Genomic DNA, 23,806 nt, shown 5'->3' with positions numbered 1-23,806 from the left:
ATTTTCAGAAGTTTTTTAAATACATTTTAACTTTACATAACTCATGTAAATTATATATTTTACTTTATCTTGAATGAATAAAGAAAAACATAATTTTTTATAGATCTAAAAAGAGACGGACAGGCACAAATTTACTAGACTCCAAATAAGGTTAACTAAAAGTTAAATTTAATAATTTAAAAAAAATCTTTGATCTTATGAAACTTATTTAAATAAATATGTACGAATTTTTAATTATATGAACACAAATATAGCTTATTGAATAATATTATGACAATTATTTGAATTATAAAGTCACCAAGTATAATTAATTTATTACTCATTGAATTAATTTTCAAAATTAATTATCTTATCAAATTATTTAATTACAAAATAATATAAAATGCAGTTTCACACGAAACACTTATAATTCTAATCGTACATAATACATACATATAATTTGAAATACAAAATTCGAATAACGCTTGAATTATATTTAAAATGTATAATTAAAATACATAATTAAAAATTAATAATTTGAGTTTACCATTTACTTAGTAATTAATATTAATAAATTCCTAGGTTTTGACGAACATTTTAAACGAGATTAAGTCGGAATTTTTTTTCTATTCCACAGCTCTGTTACTGTGTGTGTTATGCGCTAAGTATGTCAAGTTAGTTTTTATTTTTATTAACACACATTTCTATAAGTTATTTTCTTTTTAAATAAATTTAAAGAATTTTTATGGATTACTAATAATCTCATCAATGAAATTTTTTGCTTTTTCTATTAATACAAATGCTTTTTATTATTATGCACCGTATTTTGTGATAAAAGTGTTAAAAAAAAATAAATATTTAGAAATCTTTGTTGTGAATGATGCAGGATACAGGATGAGGCCCAGCGATGGGATTGTTTGGCCTACTTTTTTCTTCCTACAAACTAGGATGCAAGGCCAGAAAATAAAAAAGAAAGGGAGCATTTTTGGAGAATCCTGGCAGTGAACTAAAAAAGAAGGTTTAATGAGCCATTTTGAAAGCTCAAAACAAGGAAGCGGAAACGTTAATAATAACTTACGATAAATAATGCATATGAGTAATAATACTTTCATTTGCTTTAATAATACAAGAAATTCGAAACAATTGAGACTTTGAATACAATTAATAACCTTCTTATTAATTTTTCAAGGATCTATATAAAAATTATTTTTGACTAAATAATATTTTTATGTATGTTAAGAAAATAATTTTGTCTAAAAAGTAAAGTTAACTTGCCATTTTGTTGTGTTGAGCAGTTTTAAGATTGAAATTTTCTTCTAAGTTTGATAGAATGATATAATAGAATGTTAAGGATTGTTTTGTAGAAATAATTATTACAAACGGTTGTGATTTAAGGGCCTCTAAATGATGATTTTTTTTTCCGTATGTTATGCTCCTCGCGCCTCATTTTCTTTCTTTCTTTTTTTTAATTTAATTGAATGGTTTATATAAAACATGCAAAAAAGGGCATTATGATTTAAAAAGATTCCGTTAGCATTGCAGACATAAGGGTCATTAAGCACAAAAATTAGATTTTTATCCCTATCCAAATAATAATAATAACAATAAAAACTATTTTTTTCCCGTTTTCTATTCTTATTCTGCTCCTCGTGTCTCATTTTTTTTAAAAAACTCTTTTATTATTTTCTTGAAATTCTTTATGGAATGATTTAAAATATTTTTTGCAAAAAAAAGCATCAAAAATGATTTTTTTTTCTAACTTAACAAAACTGATTATTGCGTTAATTTATAATCTTACCAAGGAGTTTAAATACTTTCTGTCAGTATTTGAGACGGGAGGTATTCATAATTCCTTCATTGTTGCGTATTTTAAAACAATTTTGCAGGATTTATCCCCAGAAATTTCTTTAAATTAGCATAAATTTTAAAATTAAGCCAAGCAATTTATAAGATTCATAAAAGAAAAAAAATGTCATTTCAGTATCAAAAAAGAATATTTTAAGGTTCTGAGTCCCTGTAAAGGACTTCATTTTTCAGAAAAACAATATAACATAGATTTATATCATCTACCATAAGTAACATTTAACATTTGATATTTATAGGTGAAAATGCTTCTAGAAATGCTTAAAAAAATAAAAACTTCAACTAAAAAGTCTATTTTAGCATAACAATGCGGAATTCTCAAACGCATATACACTTCAAAATCTATAATTAATACAAAAATTTATTTATTTTAAAAATGATAATAACAAACTAACGAGATCTTGTTTGTATAGGCAAATAATGTTTTACAAAATAGAGATTTTCAAACGAAGTTATAAAATATTTCCGTACTTTGAATTTCGGTACCGCTTAAATTTTCTGAAAAACTCCAACAAATTTCGTGATTTTATTTACTATTTTTTTCATAAACATTCAAAATAAATCTAATATTCTATTGATTATCTAAGATGAACTCTTTAATTAAAAAAATTAAGAGTAATATTAGCAAAAACATAATTATTTTTAAAAATGTAAATATGACAAGTATATAAACATAATTATTTATCTAAATATTTTTGCTACAAAATATTGATTTTTATACGAGGTTTAAAAAAAAAATATTTCTATAAGTTAAATTACGGTGTCTCGTTAAATCACAGTCAATTAAATTTTCAGAAACATTCAATCAAATTTCGTTAATTTATTTATTCCTTAAAAAAAAACAGTTCAATGTTGAATCATAGCAAGGGTATTTTAAATTACATTACCGTGGGAATTTGCAGCAACTTTAATACTTTGTTAAATTGAACTGTTTATCATTTTAATTAATGATCAAGCTTCAGACGGAAAAAATTGCACGATAATATGGTTCTACTTGGTGCCAATTAAGGATGCAGAAAATTTGAACAATATTAGGTTTGCTTACAAATGACTAATCGTTAACATGAGAGGAAGCCGAATAGTTTGTACGCTAATGATCCCAATGATCTGTGCGGTACGTCGAATAAATCTAAATTTTAATTTACATATTTTGTACTTAAAAGATAAATTTTTTTTTAATTCGGCTGTTTTGTACTATAACGTTGATGATACTTAGCGCGATATAAAATCAAATTCCATAACTTGATATTGATTTAAATATTAAAAAATATTCGTTTTTTAATTCAAAATGAATAATATATGAGATAATCATTATCATTGTATCGTTAAATGAATTTTACATCGGAAGTTTTGCATTCTAACTTGCATACTTAAACTTGGTGCGAGGCAAAATTCACACCTGACATTAGTTCAAATAATCAAGAAAGGAGAAAAATAATTATAAAAATTTATTTTACATTAAAAAGTTTCCGAGAGGAGAGTATTTAATGAATTTCATGCTATTTTTGCGTTGTTGAAGGAATTATAATTCGCATGTTTTGCATTATAACTTTAATGCTAACGCTTAGCGCGATGCAAAATTAAATTCTATAAATTGAACTTAACGAAATTGAACTTTAATATTTTACAACGGAGGAAATATAGTTGTAAAAATCAAATTTAGATTAAAGAGGAAAGTATAATATAAAATGTTCAAATTTTTCTATCGTTAAATAAATTATAATTTTTATGTGTAGCATTATAACTTTGATAACACTTGGCGCGATGTAATATTAAATTCCGTAAATCGAACTTGACGTCGGTCTTACATATTTTACAGGGGAGGAAATATAGTTGCAAAAATCAATTTTATATTAAAGAATAAAGTTATCAATATAAAATGATACTATTTTTGCATCTGAATTTAATTACATTTAAGTTAATGGAATAAATATGATCCACCCATGGAATAACATAAAAAAAAAATCTTCTAACTTAGAGAGAGATAAATGGAGCGGAAAAAGGTCTTTCGGCCAAGTGCAGATAGGTAATAGGGTCACTTTTATTTATCTAGGTTTCATTGCATAATTTCATTTCTTGAACATTTAGTAACGCATAAATCACCGATTCAGGGGTGCTAATGTTTATCCGTAGGTATTTATAAGTAAATTTTCGTAGTCCCTAAGTTAAAATAGTACTTACAAGAAATAAAATGAGCTTTAACAGTGGTCTGTAAAGACTTTATGGGAAATCACTTCTTAGGAAATATCATTACTAAAATAGATTAATTTTGTTTAAGAAAAGAATTTATTTATAATTTTTCCCATGCTTTCATAAAAAAATTCAATTAATGTTAGTACAATGGAAAATTTACAAGAAACTAATGTTTTTACTTATTTTAGTAATAACAATTACCCGTGGAATTTTATTTCTTTTGCTGTGTTTATGAAATGCTATTATTGCTACTCAGCTGAGACATTTAATAATTATTTGCAAATTTTATAGAATATAAAATCAAATTAGACTTGAAAAAAAAATATTTAAAATATTCGTCATTGAAGCAATTTATTTTTCGAGTTTACTCGCTAATTATACTTATTTGACCTTAATATTAATTTAAAAAAAGAAAGTTTTAAGATTATTTAAGTTAAACTGCATTTCTAGGTTAAAATCAGTTCCATTTTTGATTAAGAGTTGTTCTTTTTAAAACTAGCAATAGTTTAAATATTTTACAGTAAGATAATGTTAAAACTACTAATCGGGTAACTAACAGTCGTTAATTTTTTTAAATACTTTTTACATCAAAACATAATAATCCTCTTTTTTTTCTTCCTTTTTTTGTGAAATTACATGAACTCTTTACTGAGTGCTTTTTTTTTCGTGCGTTTTTTTCCCCGATGCTATTTTTTATTCAGGTGTCTTTTTTTTTTTCAGACGCTTTTTTCCGTGATTCTTCGTGAAAAGTCCTGCTAGTCCTGTACAAGTCCTTTTTTACGTATTTATGATGAAACGTAAAAAGAAGCTTTCAAATTGAATATTAATGCAATCTTCATCGCTTTTTGAAGAAAGAATTCCGTTTTTACGTCAAAAGTAATTTGTGACTGATCCGTTGAATAATCAAATTTTCCTAAGCGTATCATATTTCTGATGATATGTTGTTTGCTTTATAACGAATATACCTGAAATATAGCTTCGAATTAAAGGATCGAACAAAAAATAACCTAATTTGTCAACTTAGAAACTTTAGAAATAAAAAGTCACGAAAAAAATAAAAAAATATTTACTAGAAAATAAAGAGCTATTAAAACAATCCGATTTTTCAATACAAGAATCATATTTAAAGAATCGAATTAAAACAATCTGACACCTTGAAAATTATACATTGAAAATTAATAAAAATTTCATTTGAAATTTTTGATAAAAATTTAAAGCATCAAAAACAAATCAAAGAAATCCAATTAAAATGAATAAATATAAATTTTTATAATAATAAAAAAAGCAACTTTTTTAATGAAATAATGAAATCTTCTTTCATCCTTCAACCTAAATGATATTGAAAAGAATTTAACGTTACCTAAAATTTTAACGTTAATAATTGAATACTACCTAAAAATCGATAAAATGGAAATTATTGCAGACTTATTAGACGAATATGTACTTATGTCCAAATAAATTATGTTTTTCGGAATAGCTTTAAAAAAAAAAAAAAAAAAAAAAAAAGATTTGATAAATTTAAAAACTTTCAATATTAGATATTTTTACTCAAAAATTAAACTATTACAAAAAATCAGAGAAATTCGATTAAGTTAAATTAAAATAGGATTCTAATAAGAAAAAAAATTGCAATCTTTTTTTATGATGATTAAACATTCTTAAGTGACATTGATAATAACAGTAAGTGTTACCTAAAAATGATAATAATTTACAAGGACTTAGAGAATAAACTGACATATCACAAATGATAAATTGTGTGTATTTTATCTGAAAACTACGCATAAATGAAATACTAAAATATTGTAATCGTAATTAAGAGTTGCTCTATTTTTTCCAACTAAGAAAAAGGGAAAGAGTGGGTTACTAGGTCACAATCTCATTTTCTCAACTACGCTTAAAATAACAAAATCAAACGAGGATGTGAACGTGATTCTTTCAACCGCTACGGTTGTGATGATCGGTTCTTACTGAATTAAAAAAAATCATCCATTTAAATAAAAAGACGAAAAAGGTTTGATGTATAAAATTATTTATTTATCTCAAATGACTTAATTTTCAAGGATAACTTTTAACGTACTTACGTCAGAAAATGATTCATAATTTCAAAAAATGATTTAATTTTCAGGGATAACTTTTAACGTACTTACTTCAAAAAATAGTTCATAATTTTAAAAAATGACTTAATTTTCAGGGATAACTTTTAACTTAAAAAATGTACTTACATAAAAAATGATTTAATTTTAAGTGATAACTTAAAATGTTAGGTCATGGAAGACTTCACACATATTTCGTACATTAAATCAATGATACACACATATTTCTTACATTAAATCAATGATACAAGCTAATATAACTCGCTTCCTACTAAGGTACACAAGAAACCTGTTTAATTGCCCTAGTATCAAGCTTTAAATGAGTGTTTTTTCCAAGCAACAAACTAAACTGAAATTTAGCTACAATTGCAATAAAATTTAGCTAAATTAGTTCCATATTTAAAATTGAAATGCATTTAACTTGTTTTAATGTACTTTTAATTACTCTGACAGAAATTTCTGTCGGGATAGCATCCAAACACTTTTGAATTAATGATCAGGGATTTTATTAATCATGCTGTAATGACGAATGCTCAAATTTAGATTACATTTTGTGAGGTGTATTTATCTAGTATTAACTATTATGAATGCACAAACTTTTTTTTTTCCATTTTGAAATAACAACGCAACTACAAATATTTTGAAAAATGTGAAATGAAAAATAAATATTAATAACAAATAACAATCCATACTTATGTTAAAAAATTATGGGAAAATTACCGGCACGGTAATGACATTTCTGGTGAAAAGGAAAAAAAAACCTAATTCTTGTTAATAAAACCCAAATATACGATATTAAAACCAATCATTTCGTAATTTTTCGTTCATATGGTAACGGTTTACCGGAAATTCTAGCTCTAGAAATTATAGTTCTTATTACCACACATCTAGTAAAAAATACAAAACTGAAAAACAATTTAAACCGAATAAATGTTTTTTTTTTTCATGCTTTAAATTATCACTAACTAACTATATAAATAAAGCCCTAAATAATTTACAAAATCAGTTCCCAAATACAATTCCCAAAATAGCATAACCAAAAACCAACTAAACTCAAACTAACACATTCAGTCAATTAAACTATTACTATTATTCTTTTCTGCAGAAGTTATTAGATATCCGCAATTTCAAAGTTACTTAAATAATTTAAAATGGGCAAAGCGAAATTATTAAGCAAAACTAGCTGTTGGTAATTATTTTTATTTATTTATTTATTTATTTGTAAATAAGTAAAGGAATTGATAAAAATCCAATGCCATTAATTATTAATAGTTAGTATATTAAGTTTTAATTCAAAGCAGTTTTTAAAAAAATAGTATCTAATATGTGAATTCAACAAACATAAATAAAAATTAAATTAGTCATTAATACTAAATGTCCCGAAATAAAAACATTGAATTTTCCATCCATTTTTCTTTTCGCAACTTGAAAATGTGAGTTAATCGAAAAAAATCACATAAAATAGTTTTTTGAAAAAGTTGTATTGACAGCAAAAGAAACAAGAGATATAAAAACTTTACTCTGTCAAATGTTTTACTAAAATAAACAATTTTAAAAATTCAGAATAAAAAAAATTATTTCAATAATTTTTTTATTCCATAAATTGGATAAAAGATGAGAAATTCTAAGATGAATAATCAAAAAGAAAATAAAAAACACGCGAAATAACAACGAGTGAGAAAAAGTAAATTCCTAAATGAATGACATAAAAAAAATTATACAAATAGATCTGACCAAAAAGGAAAGAGAAAATAAGAAAGACTTACGCAAATATATTTGAAAAAAATAGAAGGAGAAATAAGCAAAAATGACGCAACCGATTGGTCTGAGTTTAATGGCTCAAGAGCCGGAAGCAGTAGTTTACGTTGCGCAAACTGAAACGGCATTACATAGTCAAGGTGACAAGTCTGAAGCAACGGAAAGGATACTATGTCTAAAGCAACAAAAAAGGATAAAACATCGCTAAATATCGATCTTTTAAAATAATGATACTTGAAAAGAAATTTCAGTGAATTATGAATACCGTCTTGCGGTAATTATCAAGTATAAGATAAATAACCAACAACGCTAACGCGTATATGATAATATCGAGTATCGTATATTATAATATCGATATGATAATAATTATCGTATATGATAATAATTATCGTATATGATAATATCGAGATCATTATGGCCAACAATATTTATCGTATACGATAAAATTCGTGTAACAACAATATTCGACTAACAACGATTCAGTGTTATCAACGATAATTATCAATTATAGCAATAAGTCATTTAACATCTATTGTCTAAGTTTTATAATTCCTTATCGATTTTTGAAAGTTATGAATAATAAAAATGCTTCAATGTTTTCGTAATTGCGTAACGAAAATACTGCCCAAAATAAAAATAACTAAAATTAAAAAAATCCCAAAAAATAACGCGATATATCACAAAATACTGATATTATACCTAAGAAAATGACGCGATATTAAACTTTTAATATTATCCAGTATACCTGACCATACAGGCTAAAAATAATGCAAATCAGTGAAATCGAAAAAAGCTCGATAGTTGAAGTATTGTTACTTACTGACGTGAAAGTAAAAAGCGCTATATCGCGACATTAAAATTCCTATATCGCTCATCACTACTCATTATACAAATCAAAAATAATGCAAATTAGTAAAATGAAAACTATCGCAATGTACCATAATATATCGACTTTTTCTGATGAAATATTGCGATATTTAGATCCCGATATCACAAAGCAATACTCATAATGCAGACTAACGATACTGTAAATTAGCGAAATCGGGAAGAAAAAAAGAAAAAAAAACATGGCATGCTATGAAGTATTAATATTTTCTGACGATGTACCACGATAGTAAAATTATATTGTAAATTTATATTGCCGATAATGCCAACTATAACTAACTATACAAATCAAAAAAATAGTAAAAAATTAGAATAATTGAAAAATAATTTAATTAAAAAATTTTGGAACTATTTAGCACTTTTTACCATGCATCCTAAAATAATGTAAATAAGTGGATTCTAAAAAACGCGATATATCGTAAATATCGATATTTTAAGACGATATATCGCGATATTAAAATTCCGATTTTATCCATTACTACTAACTGTACACACTATCGTACATTGACCATGCAGTCTAAAAACAACGTAAATAAGTAAAATAAGGAAAAAAACGTAAGATAATAAATTGATATGTTTTGACGATATATGACGATAAAAATTTAAAAAAATCCGATAAAACCCATCACTATTAATACGCACTGTTGTATCAATACAAGACTTGAATTAAGAAGTTTTTTTAATCAGTAATGGTTTCCGCAATCACTAATGGTTAGATAATTAATTGGTGGCAAGACTGCTGGTAAAAATAATTACCAAATATATGTTTAAAAAAACTTTCACCTTATTTCATTTTCATTATTCAAGAAGGAAATTAAAACATAATATTATTTATTGTGACCAAAGGAAGGAGATTTACCGCAAGCGTCTCTAAACCAATCAGCGAAGAGGCACGTGTGCATGTGGCCTTGAGCTAGTGAGCCAATGACCCGACGAAGGTTACGACTCTCTCTTTTGACTGCTTGTTTCATAATACACTACAGCAGGATTTATTTTTCCTTCAAAAATTCTCCTACATACAGTTGCCTTAAAAATATTTAATTACGATTTTTACATAAGCATAGAAACAAATGAACATAAGAAATTAAAACGGATCTGAATTGGCCTTCTTTTTTCTTTCTAAATTTATGAAAAATTTACTGATTATTTTATTTTGTAAATCTAAATTAGCGTTCAATCGTTTTTTTTTCCAACCAGGATCCTGTTTTTAAGAATGAATCAACAAAAAAAAAATATTTAACTAAATTTGCTGCAGAAAATAATTTGTCTAGCATTAAATATTCTTATATTTATAAATTTTTAGAGCAACAATCTTTACAGTTTTGTAACTTAAACCATTTCAATCCTAATATATTTATTTGTTGAGAAACATTTAAGGAGATTAAAACAAAAAGTTCTCGGAATTCAAAAACAAAATAAGAAACATTGTTAAGAGTTAAACAAAATGCATTTTATTTCGATATTTTGTGATTTTTTAATTATTTGATAGCAAAGAAACGTTACTGAAATAATTAAAAAAATTAAGCAAATTTTAATTTTTTGTAACATTTTTATTGCTTTCAACAATATTTATTCAACGATATTTCTTGACATAATTAGCACAGAAAACAAAATGAAAAATTGCTTAGTTAAAAAAAATAGATTGCTAGTAGATATTTTTATAATTTAGTTAGCATGGGGGGGGGAGCAGAAAAAAAAGGGTATTTTAATCATGTTTCAAAATTGGAAATGAAGCACTCTACTAAGAAATATTTAATATTTTTTATGATCCAAAAATGGGATAAAAGTTTAACATTTTAAATTCTTAACATTCAATAAATTCTTTTACAATCCAAAAACGAGACGAAAGTTTCGCGTTTTAAACATTTATAATTTTTTGCAATTCAAAAAAGATTTGAAGAAAAAAAATGAGATTTTATTCTCCAAAATAAATTTTGAAGAAAAAAGAAAAAAACGTTCTAGTTTTGTAGTGATTTTAATTTTCGCAAAAAGAATTTTACAGAAAAATTTAGTAACTGATAAGAGTATTATTTTCAATCGAGTTAAAAACAGAAAGGAAAATCAATTAAAGCAGAACATACTTCAATCAGTCAATTAAAAATAACTAGTTTTAGGTTTATCAGAAAAGAGAGTTAATTGGAAACAGTTTTACTACAATGCATAATAATATAATGCATCAGAATGCTCACTTAATATTGTGCTTTTATTTTCTTATTTAAAAAAAAAAAAAAAAAGAATTACTGCAAAAAAAAATTCTTTTGGGGCACTACAATGAATCCAGTATTCATATCAATTAATAATAACTAAATTATTCTTAAGGATAATAAAGACATTATCAATTAGTCTTAAGGCCAAGTAAATGCATACATTTTTGAAATAAAAAAAAAAAAGTTTAGCAATTAAATTTTGGTTGCGATTGCAATAGGCTTCACATTTACCGTAAAAGAACTGGTTGCAGCCTTATGATACTTCATAACTAAATTCTTTTCAATCTGCAAAAAGAAAAAGGACTGACTGAAGCCTTATGATACAGCATAACTAAATTCTTTTCCAACTTCAAAAGGAAAAAGAACTGGCTGAAGCCTTATGATACGGCATAACTAAATTCTTTTCAATCTGCAAAAAGAAAAAGGACTGACTGAAGCCTTTTGATACAGCATAACTAAATTCTTTTCAAACTTCAAAAGGAAAAAGAACTGGCTGTAGCATTATGATACGGCATAACTAAATTCTTTTCAATCTTCAAAAAGAAAAAGGATGTTAACATTTTGAAGCATATGGGGCTCTCATAAATTATTTTATTGTAAAAACAGCCCCTTTACTAAATACTTTATCTTAAAAACGGACTCACCAATATTTTTTTCTTAAAAAACGTACCCATCAAAATTTTTATCATAATAAAAATGGACCCTTTATAAATTATTCCTTAGAAAAAGCGGGGAAGATAGCGTTATTATTTGGCATTTTATGAAATGAATCCTTATTTTAAACTGAAGTTTTTACTTTAGTACAATCGCAATTATATTGAAAAAATTCTGAGTAGAATTTGCACTAACGAATGAATAAAATAAAAAAATAATAATAAAAAAACGACATTCTATTTAAGTCAAGTCCATACAGCTAAGGTATTTTATAAACATGAACACTTTCACACTTAATAAAACAGAACTTTTTTTTTATTAGATATTTATGAAATATTGTATAAAACAAAATTGAGAATAAATGTAATTGTTTAGAAGGGGTAAGATTCACTCAAAAATGACGTCAAGCTGTAAAAATCACGACAGCAGAGTAACCTAGATTAACTTCCTGACCTAGATATCACTTAAAAAATAGGTTACCCAATGAATCCACAACAAACATACTTCCCTCAACTCTCTTATCAATGACATTTAATTGGCACTACATAAATAAATCATTCAATAATTTATTTAAAACATTTTTTATAAAAATATTTTTGAAATATCCATTTCTTTAATTTTATTAGTTAATGGATTTTTCATGTGTCTGTAGCATCAAATTTTTCCTATAATAAAGTTTATTAATATCTGTAGTTAAGTTGGAAAAATGTATTCAATTTTAGGTGATCAATAACAAACAATTATATTTAATGAGATAATTATGATTACATTGTAATTGTCATTTTTATTACAAATAATCCTGACTACATATCATTTTGAAAACAGAATAATTGATAACTCTGTCTAATCTACTACATTTTATCCATCATTGAGTAATAAAATAATTAATTTATATAAATAATAAAGTATAAGTAATAAAAATAACTGGAGTTATAACTTTTGATTATAAGTATTGATCACAACATTTAACCTTGATTACAATTTTAAGTTTGATTACAAATAATCACTATGACATACATATATTCTTGATTACAGAATAATTTATTACTGTGATTTATTGCATTTTGTTTGCCATTGATTTATAGAATAATTTGATAGTAAAATTATAAAGAAGGTAAGTGATAGTAAAATTATATTGAATATTTAATCTATAAAATAATGAAAAATTATCAATAATTATAAATTATTATATCTAACCTTAACTAAACTGCAATTTTCATTTGAATTACTACTGATTACAGAATAATTGATTACTGTTAAGAATTACATTTTGGTTACCTCTTATTTATAGAATAATCAATTTATAGAATAATTAATTTATGGAATTATAAAGAAAATAATTAACAATTAAAAACTTTCGACTACAAAAATTCGTGATTACAGAATAATTGATAACTGTAATTAATTTATAGAATTATAAATGAATAATATACAATCATAAACTGAGCCCTACAAATTGTTAAGTTACGCTGATAAACATAACATTGTCCAAGCGTAAATGACCAAAAATAATCAATTACTAATGTAATCATGATTACAAATAATTACTATATGTAATCATGATTATAAATAATTAAGACTGCGTTTTAATAATGATTATAAATAATCGCAGTTAACAATTCTAATCGTAATTGAAAGTTGGGTTGCAACTAAGTTATAATGAAATACGATTATACGTAATAGTGATTACATGTAACCATGATTACAAATGTTATTTCGATTACATGTAACTTTGATAACTGTAATCATCTATACTTAGCCCAACACTTAGAAAATAAAGTATACAATGGTATTTTAGTAATCTGTTTATATTTGTCATTATATTACAAGATTTGGCACATTGCATAATAATTTAGATTTCTTTAGGAAAAAACACTAATTTTATCTATAATATACATCAAATTAACCGGTTTGCATAATTTCAATAGTCGTGTTATTGTGTACACACGATGTTAAACAAACAATACACGAAGTATAAAAACTAAAAAAAAAATTTAAAAAAAATAATTACATAACTAATATTTCGAGACACACATAATTTACTTATGAGTATTGATTAATTAAATTGAAATTCCATCGTATAGTTTTTAATGCGAACACATTACGGTACTGATAAAATTAAAATTTTGATTAATGGAAAAAATCTCTTAATTAATAACTTACAATATCTCTTCATCAAAGCTTTTTTAAATGTAGTATTTTTAGGCATATCTATGTCCTCAGCCATCATTGTTTCGAGATGCACAAAAAGTTATATAGTACACAATTCACAAAACATTTTTATAGAAATAAATAATGTACTAAAACACATGGAATCATGACGGAAAGGAAAAACACATCACTACTACACCTCTAAACGTTGGGTGAATGAAGCGCTGCACAAGTTGTCATTGGTTGCTAAGGCACAAGACGACAACAGCGCCCTCTCTCATTCAAACTTTTTACCTTTCTAGTTCCCGACTCAATTTTGAAATTTTAATTCTTTATTGAAGAGGTTCCCAATTTTTTTTGGCTATGGAACCCTAAATGACTAACTTTCTTTCGATTGGACCCCGAATTTATAAATAAAGTAAATAAAGATAATTGTGAAAGTATTAATCAATAAAAAACATTTTTATTTTGAAAATGTTAAGAAGTTTTTTTCATCGTTTTATCCTTAAAAATCTCAAATTCGATTTTATGTTCGAAAGATACATTTGCAGTCCTGGAGCTAAATATGTGAACTGTGAATTTGTTTTTGAGTTATGAATTTTGTTTTTGTTGCATATACATAAGCGGAAAATAAAGCATGAAAACTAATAAAACTAAATAATGAAAACTAATAAGAACTGCTACAAAAGTTGAAAATAATTATTTGAGCAGCATATTCTTTATTAAAAAATTTAGCCATCTTATTTACTGTTTAGCTATATTGAAATACTAATGCATGTTCTTTCCTTAATTATACTGATATTAGAAAAGTATTTTTTTAAAAAAATTTCTTTTTTGTTAGAATTTTACGTTAAACAGTTTACTAAAGGCAATCGAAATAGTAAGTAAACAATGGATCTAAATGTAATTAAAAGTTTGTATCAGAATAAAAATCATATCTAGTATAAAAAAATAAAAATATCGGAACAGCTTTAATTCTTTTATGGAAAATTCGAGTTTCGCTGAACACCATTAGAGAATCGCTGCTTTATATTTACATGCTATTAAAAAGGCGAAAGGATTTTAAAGTGAATTTTTTTTTAATTTTTCGATTTAAACTAGTAAGATATTTTTAGTAAAATTATTAAGCCAATTTTTATTACAAAAATTATTATAAAGGAATTTTTATTGATAAATCCAACGAAATTGTGTAAAAATTAGTTTATATGAAGAAAAAAAAACGAAAAGAAAAAGAAGACTATTTTACGTCTAAAACATTACCGTAAATTCTAATGTTGCTTCTATAAACGAAAAAAAAATTAGCTTTTGTTTAATTTAAGCAGAAGAGAAAGCAAACAATTAAAGAATCAACTATCATGCTTTTTTCTTCCGAAAAAACTACGCGTATTGCGTATTTCAAACTAGAACAAAAGTTTCGAAATAATTATTTTAACAGAACAATCCTTATCATTATAACGAGCTTATGTTAAATTTTCAGCAAAAATAATACAAATTGAAAAGCGAAGATTAAAAAAAACATAGCTAAGAAATGTAAGATATTAATATGTTACTCATTTTTTATTTAATTTTAACACTTTTTTGGGTAACACATTTAGGTAACTTTGAATTCCTTACGGTGACTATTTAGTTATTCTTAAATTCCCTTCTATATTAGATGGATTTTTGGAATGGAAATTCATTTGCAGCAGAAAGGGAAAAAATATATATTTAAATAGTATACAAAATTGTTCATAAAAAATATATATTATTATGTAAACTATTAATTGATTCCATTTTACCACATTTCGTGTCCCGTTTTCGAGTAATGTTGAAATCCTTACAATGACCTTTTAGTTATTCTTAAATTCTCTGCAATATCAGATAGTTTCAAGGAATAGAAAGTTCATTTGTAGCGGAAAGGAAAAAAATTATATAGTTAAATAGTATACAAATTGTACACAAAGAAATGTATGATATTATTATATAAATAATAATGTATTCAATTTTACCACATTTTGGGTTACTCTTTTAGGTAATGTTCAATTCCTTACAATGACTATTTAGTTATTCTTAAACTCCCTACAATATTAGACAGTTTCAAGAATGGAAAGTTCATTTGTAGCAAATAGAAAAAAATATACAGTTAAATAGTATGCAAATTGTACTCAAAGAAATCTATAATATTATTATGCAACTAATAATTGGTTTGGTTCAATTTTACGGCATTTTGGGTTACGCTTCTAAGTAATGTTAAATTCCTTACGATGACTTTTCAGTTATTCTTAAATTTCCTACAATATTAGACAGTTTGAAGGAATGAAAAATTCAATTTTTATAGAAGGCACAAGATTGTTTAGTGTAAGATTTGTACACAAAGATGCCTAAGTAACAAATAATTGATTAAATTTTATCTTTCTTGGTAAAAACTTTTTAATAGTGTTATTTTTCTTAAGATCAAATTTAAAGAATTCTTAAATTTACTACAATATTATTCAAGTTTTTGAAATAAGAAATTCACTTGTAACAGAAACGACACAATTGTTCAGCTTGATATTATACAAATTATTTATAAAGAAATATAAGATATTAATTAGTAATAAAAGACTTAAATATCTTACTAAGTTCATAACATTAATAACTTCAAGCTCTTGAATATGATTCGTTGCCAAGAAAAGAAAAAAAACTTCATTTTATGCAAATGTATTTAGACAGTTACATACAAGTTCAAGATATAAAAAAGGCACATCTGTAATCTGCATATTTTTATCACTTATCTTTGTATTATTAAAAAAAAGATTGCAGTTTTTTTTTTTTTTTTTCAGTTGTTAATCAGAACCAAAGTATATCTTATGTTATCTTTATTTTGTAATCAGTGTGTTGTCAGTGTTACAAGCATCGTTCATAAAAAAAAATTACATTACAATTTCATTTTTGCAGAAAGATTCTATTTTTTCTTTTTTACATTACTTAAAATCTCTTTAAAAACGTAACGAATTACCTTAATGTTTCAGGTTTTTAACCGTTTCAGCATCCATAATCTCGTTTAGAATATAAATTTTAAAGTTATCTCCTTTAAAAACAAAATAAAAATAAAAGAAAAAAAAAGAAAAAAAGAAACGTCTTTTTCATCAAGATTATGGATAGAGAAAATGGAACTCTAGATTATGTGAGGGGCAAATAGTCAGTTCGTGGAGCTATATCAGTTAAATATATAGTAAGTTTTAAACTTTTTTATTTTAACTATTTTAATCAAATATTTTAATAAAATACGATGAAGGTGATTTCAATTTTTTCATTTAAATCCCCTTAGAATTTACTTGTTTTGGAATGTTTATACTCTGGAAAAAATTTTGTTATATAGTTGCCGCTACTTTTTTATTTTAGGTTAACTAAGATTTTGTATGTAGTCGCATTTTTTATTTACTTTTTCACTGCTATAGTTTTATTTATTTAATTTTTGATTGTACTGACAACACATATTTTCGAGCATATTAAAATTAATTAATGCCTTCATTTGAAAAACATTTCATTTTAAAAGTAAGTCCTTTTTTACTAATATACGAATTTTTACTAATGAACGAATTCTTTTGAAAAAAATTTGTTATTTTAATATTATATCATTTCTTGCAGGATAACTACAGTTCTGTATTTAAAGGAATATGCACAAATAAATGCTTTTGAAAATATAATTAGTTATAAAGTCTTTCATCAGCAGATTTCTTAATAGATATATATTTTTTATTCTTAAATATATATTTAAAATATATAAGTATTTAAATATTTATATATTTGAAAATAAAAACTTCTTTCGGATTAAAAAAAAAGATTTATTTTACCAGGAATCCTATCTTTATATTATAATAATGAAAAATGCTAACTGGCACAAAAGAGTATAGCAAGTGATTTTACATTTTTCTTTTATAAGTAATGGAATGTAGAGAAGATGTATAATTTATGCTAAAAATATTAATATTTTTTGGAGAGCTATACACAGAAAACAATTTACCACTTTTTCTTAACGTATATTAATCTGTTTATAAAAATAATGCATAAAAATTAAATATTTTAAAAAGTGGGATACTTAAACCAACTGCTTTGAAGAATAAGCCTTAAACACAAAAAGAGGTGGAGGAATTTTATTGACAACGGTAATTTTGAGAATAGAAATCTCAAAAAATGGCTTACAATTATTTTTACTCAAAAGTTTTGCAAATTAAGTAAATAAAAAAGCCCAAAAAATCATTTGCATGACTTAATATGTTCATATACAAAGGTTATGAATTTTCATTGTTTAATAAAAAACTTTCATAAACTTTCAAATTTGTACAAACGTAAATTTATTATGAGTTTGGGAATATTAAAGAATTAAAATTAAATTTACTTAATAGAGAGATAAAATAATTTATATTTTGTAAGACACTTAAAAATGAGTCATAATTCAAAAAAATTGTTTTTTGCAAAAGTGATCATTCATAAATTAACTTTTGTGACAAACTTTTTGAAGTTGTGAATTTTAATTTAAGTTTGCCTAAAGTAAGTAAAGTAAGCCGAAAAGTAAATTATTTGATCTTTAAATTAAATCAATTTTTTAGACAAAAAAAATTTAAAAAATTAAAATTGTTTAATTTTGTTACTTATAAAGAAATAACTGATATGATTTTCAGATCTGACTTTTCAAAAAATTTTCAATATTGAAATAAATTTTTTCCAAACAATTTATAACAGTGTTTGCCCCTATCCATTCTCCCAAAAAAGCAGTTTTATTTATTTTCTTTAAAACAAAAATTCTATTTAGGAAATTCTACTTTACTCCCACCCCCTGCTAGAAAAATATGCACTTGTGATTTTAATTGTTTGAAAACTGAGTCAATATTTTGTGCCCTTTAAAGCTGTTAAAGATCTCTTACTGAACAATTTGTTATTTTCAAAACTGTTTGCAACAGTATTACGTAACTGTTTGATTCAAATGTGTCCATTTTTAGTCAGCCGCTGTAATGGTGGAGTGTTTGACCACAAATAAAAAAATTCTAGATAAAATTACGTGGAAAAATACTGGCACTCTCAGTGTAGCATCCGTGAAATCAATTTTTACCTTAATTTCACATTAATATTCACTTAATTACAGTGATTGGGTAAATTTTACTGTAAAAATTACTGAATATCAGATTTTTTTTTTGTTTCGTTAAACAGCACGATAAAAATTGATTTAACGGTAGAGCGTACCGTCACTCAGAGTGTCAGTTCTTTTCACCGTAATTTTGTCCGGAGTTTTCGGATAGGCAAAAAAACAAAACAATTCGGATAGGCAAAAAAACATGACAAAAAAACAATTTCTGTACATAATTTAAAAAACCTAGATTTCCTTAAAAATTTTTTAAGCAATGAAAATTCGAAAAATGTGTTTTCAATTTCAAGCATATTGATAATAATAGTCTAAGCATTGTTCTCAAACTCAATAGTCTTTTCTTCTTTTTTTTAACTTCTAGAGTCCGCACAAGAAAATTAATTATTGAAATCAAAACTATGAAATTGAAAAAATAAAATTTATTTAAACATTTTTAGTTTATTATTTAAGCGAGGCCCTTAAACACGCAATTTCTCATTTCTACTTTGTGGGTTAAAAGCTTAATAAATCCTTGATCATAATTAAAGCTATAATATAAATTTGAAATTAAAATAAAATAATAGAAAAATTTATTCAGTTGTTCATTCTTACGAATAAAAATTCAAAAGAAATTTCTAAATAAATAAGTTGAGTGATTTATTTTAATACTAGGCGAAAATTTGCCGTTGTACGATTGGCTCCGCAGAAGATTAGAAGGGTCCGGCAAAATGTTTTTCTCAGGGTCCCGCAGAAAATGAAGCTTAAAAAGATTCTCAGCAAGATTTCTTACTAAGGGCACCAAGGCACGAGAAGATTAAAAGGATCCCGCAAAATGTTTTACTCAAGGCTTTCCGTCCATTTAAAAAGACAACAAAAAGTTGCAACTAAAATAACAAACTTTTAATAACATTTGCTGTACACATAATAGAGTAAGTCTAATTTTTACAATAATAATCTCTGTCTGACTGTGCTAGGCTCGCAGACAAATTTGAATTTGCGAAGAATGGTGTAAATTGACACAGTAAATTCTGCTACAGTGTTCATTCATTTGCAAAAATTTCCCAAATTATTGATTTTAAAAAAAATTTGAATTTTTTAAAAAATAAATAAGCTATTTATCAACTCAATTCTGTATGAAATCAACTCAATTCTTTTTAGCATAAAAAAAACTTAGTTAATGAAAAAAAACTCGAATTGTGGCTTTTTCTTTAAATTTTTCTTAGCAAGAAAACTTCGGAAAACAACTTTAGCAAAATCCCTTGAAAGGGCCAAAAGATTCTTCGGAGGGAATAAAAACCCATTCTAAAGGGAAAATATTAATTCAGGGATTTCAATCTCCCTGATTTTAATAGATTTAAATTTATTGATTTTGCTTAGAAAAAATATTGAGTTATATCAATTTTTTAATAAAAAGAAAACTGTAAGTGAAGTAACCCAGAGTTGCCTCTAGACGGTTTCAAGGGAGGTTGATGCTCCCTCCCTACCTGTCCTTGAATTTAGCACCCTTCTTTCCCCTTTTCATCATTTTATTTCGGAGGGTCTTTCTCAACCGTTATCAGAATATATATACAGTTAGCGTTTATGGAACACAAATTATCGCAATTCTTTGTAGGTATATAATATTAGTAAAAGTATGCATGAACTTACTATTATATAAATTTTAAAAAAAAACTAGAGTGCATGCCAATATGGCGACATGGAGACAGTTATCGAAAAATGCTCCACAAATGTCGCTAAAATGTCGCATTGGTGACAAATTTGTGAAATTAGGTGCAATATACTATTTCACAAATATATTTGTTAAATAATATGTAATATTATTTCGATAATTTGAAATGATTCTTGGAATTTACGAAATAATACACAAAAGATAGTTTTTTTTTTGCATTAAATTTTTTTTTTGCAAGTTTGTCTACCATATCAAGTTTTTGGACCGCTAATGAATATCCGGGTGGCCCTTAGGACCACTAACTGCTGGTGTTAACCCTAAAAATAACAATTAGATAGAAGTACTAAATTAAAAATTATACAATACTGAAACTTTATACATCAGTAAAACAATTAAATTGATAACTTGGAAACAGTGTTCTAGTTTTAGGTTAAAATAGAACTAGCTCCTTTTTATCTTTCTACATTTGAAGCATTAAAAAAATTTTCTCACTCTATTTCAAATCTGAGCTTATCTGAGTTGCTTTTCCTAAAGGAGAGATTATTAAGTTTTAGAATTGCATGTTGGAAAGGGAAAAGATAGGATCTCAGATTTTTATTTATTTTTATTTTTTTAGCTACTGGTTTTCTATCGAATCGTTTTTATTTTTTTATTAATTATTTTTAGAAGTGCTTAAAGAGTAGTAAAAAATTATCGTGATAAGTTGCGAACAACAAAATTTCGTAATTCTTGGTAGTTAAAGGGAGAAAAACTTATTTTAAATAGATTATAAAGTTTAATTCTCACAACCGTTAATTTTATTACTCAACCGGAAAACAGTATTCTTGACTATGAAATCGTAATAATTACGGATAAATCGTAATTGTTGGCACCTCTGTAAAGGAAATGAGAAAAAAAAATTTAAAAAACACTCGCTATTTTCAAGTTTAAATTTTGTGGGAAAATTCCTTATTTAATTTGAAAGGATAAATATTAATTAATATTTTGGCTACAAAAGGTCATATTTTTGCATTTTCAGGGTTACGCATTTTGCTCAGACGATCCCATCAGTTTGTTTTTCGTTTGTTATTCATTGCAATTAATTTAATTAGCTAGCGTAGTAACAGGTTTCATGTTTTTTAATGCTTCAAACAAGAAAAAAAACAAGTAACAAAATAGTCAAAACTGAATGGAATAATTTAATTTGTAGAATCTTCTTTGTTTCATTTCTTACCTTGTATTTCAGTGCAATAAAAAACTATATAATGAACGTTTTTTTTATTTCTATTTTTTTATTTCTTTTTGAAAAATGAAATTTACTTACTTAATTGCACCAAAAAATAAAGATGAAATGGACAACGTCATATTCTTAAAAATACAGAGAAGTAGCTATTGCATTTTGATTAAATTGAAATTATTATTTTAAATTTGAAATGAAACATTTAGTTTCCTTTATTATTTTGTTTATTGAATTTTTTTTTTGGTTGACCATTAACGATTGATTCGAAATATACTGAAAAGCTGAGTAAATTGCAGCTTATTGTTGAAAATTACATAAACATAATAAAAAAACATTTGACCCACCACTCTCTCACGGTAACGTTTTCTAACTCCTTTAATTACTAAATAAAATGATAAAAAATGTAATTTGAAAAGGTTTGATGCAAAATATGTTAAGAATTTCTTTATTGATAAGAAAATAATCTATTTAATTATCGTCCAAGTGGTTAATACCTGTTTTTATCTCCAAAAGAAAGGACGATAGATATTTGTTTCGCTTTTTTCATCGTACTGAGTTTTAAGTTAAGCTGAAAGTTCGAAAGTTCAGTTTAATTTTGTTCAAATAAGTAATTAATTTTATAGCAAGTTGATTTTAATAGCAAACACAAAAATTACAGAATTAGTAAAAATTTCAGAAATTCGAAGTACATATCAGTTTAGGATGAGTGCAAAATCACCGATAGAGGTGAGTTTTACATATTTATGGCTGATGTAGAAATTATTTTTAATTAAAAAACGGTTTGAAACCTGGTAATACGGATAAGTATTCGGTAACAGACACTCAAGCACCATAAAATCATTAAAATCTTTGCAATAAAATATTTAAAAAAAAAATAATAACAGGAACCCGACGCAGGAAACAAAAAATGTCGGCACTCGAAACGATCTTATAATAATTTAACTGGGTTTAAATTTCAATAACCAAACCCAAGACATATAAAAAATATCAGGAATACAAAATCCTTACAAGGAGCCCACAAATCCCAACCAACAAAATATTAAAAAATAAACAATCGAAAACAATTTTGCAGTTTTGAAATATTAAAAAACAGCCCTTTCCCCTGAGAAGTCTCTATTGAGCCCTTGAAAGAATAAAAATATTTACTTTGCCTAATCTTCATAAGATTCGTTGCCATAGTCTCCATAAGAAAAGTTAGTTTATTTATTTATCACTAACTCCAAATTTAACATTAGAATTCAAATAAAATAATGTTAGTCTTAAGCTATCTTAAGCAATGTAATTTGATTCAAATCATATAAGAAAAAGAAAGTTATCGTGTAATTTTTGCTTTAAAAAAATATTATCTTAGATATTTGTTTTAATTTTATACAGTGTAACTAAACTAGTATTCTCCATTTACAAAAAAAAAAGAAATTAATCACGTATAAAACCACTTAAATGAAATTTTAGTTATTGCTTTAACCATATGCAATCTAACTCTCGATTTGAATGTCATATTTATGTTACAGAAACCTAATTTTTAATTAGTATAATTAAAAATTATGTTTTATATCAGTATGTAACTATAATTAAAAATTAGCTTTTACCTCAGTATGGTTTTACATATTAAAAAAAAATTTTTAGAGTTGAGATAGTAAAATCTTGATTTCCTCTTTAATTGTCACAAAAAACTATTTTTTTTTACCCTTTTCAGTCATAAAAGACAATATGTTATAAATGTATTTGTTTATTAAGAATTTTAGTAATCACTTTTGCTGTGTTTTTTAATTCAGGGAATCCCAATTTTCTTTATCTATGGAAACTTAAACAATTGACCTTCTTTTGGCAGAGCCCCGACTTCATAAATAAAATTCCTTTGCATTTATAAACTAATTAGCAAAAGAAAACCATTATTTATTTTAAATACTTTAGATTTCAAGAATGAATTTTTTTTTAACGTTTCCAGTAATGGTCTTAAAATTAGGTTTTATGTCAGTATGCGACTGATATAAAACTTAATTCTTAAATCATTTGAATTACTAGCATACTAGTAGCATATTCTAGTCTTGT

General features: G+C 25.1%; 1 protein-coding gene across 4 annotated transcripts in view; it reads right to left on the bottom strand.

Moving 5' to 3' along the window:
- The window catches only part of LOC107453372 (uncharacterized), a 404,700-nt gene that overhangs the window by 59,296 nt on the left and 321,598 nt on the right, over window positions 1-23,806 (bottom strand). For 2 of the 4 annotated variants that reach the window (XM_016070186.4, XM_016070187.4), the window contains exon 1: window positions 13,796-13,998. The exons of the other annotated variants lie outside the window; for them this stretch is intronic. In XM_016070186.4, the coding sequence (XP_015925672.2) occupies window positions 13,796-13,862 (67 nt within the window). In that variant the 5' untranslated portion in view covers window positions 13,863-13,998. Of the gene's footprint in view, window positions 1-13,795; window positions 13,999-23,806 lie in introns of those variants that run through there. 4 annotated transcript variants of the gene reach the window in all.

This window comes from Parasteatoda tepidariorum, chromosome 12 (genome assembly GCF_982258835.1).
Source record: "Parasteatoda tepidariorum strain Cologne lab strain chromosome 12, Ptep-v5.0, whole genome shotgun sequence".
NCBI classification, from domain to species: Eukaryota; Metazoa; Arthropoda; class Arachnida; order Araneae; family Theridiidae; genus Parasteatoda; species Parasteatoda tepidariorum.
The sequence above is the reverse complement of the archived record's forward strand: the minus strand, read 5'-3'. Positions and strand labels throughout refer to the sequence as shown.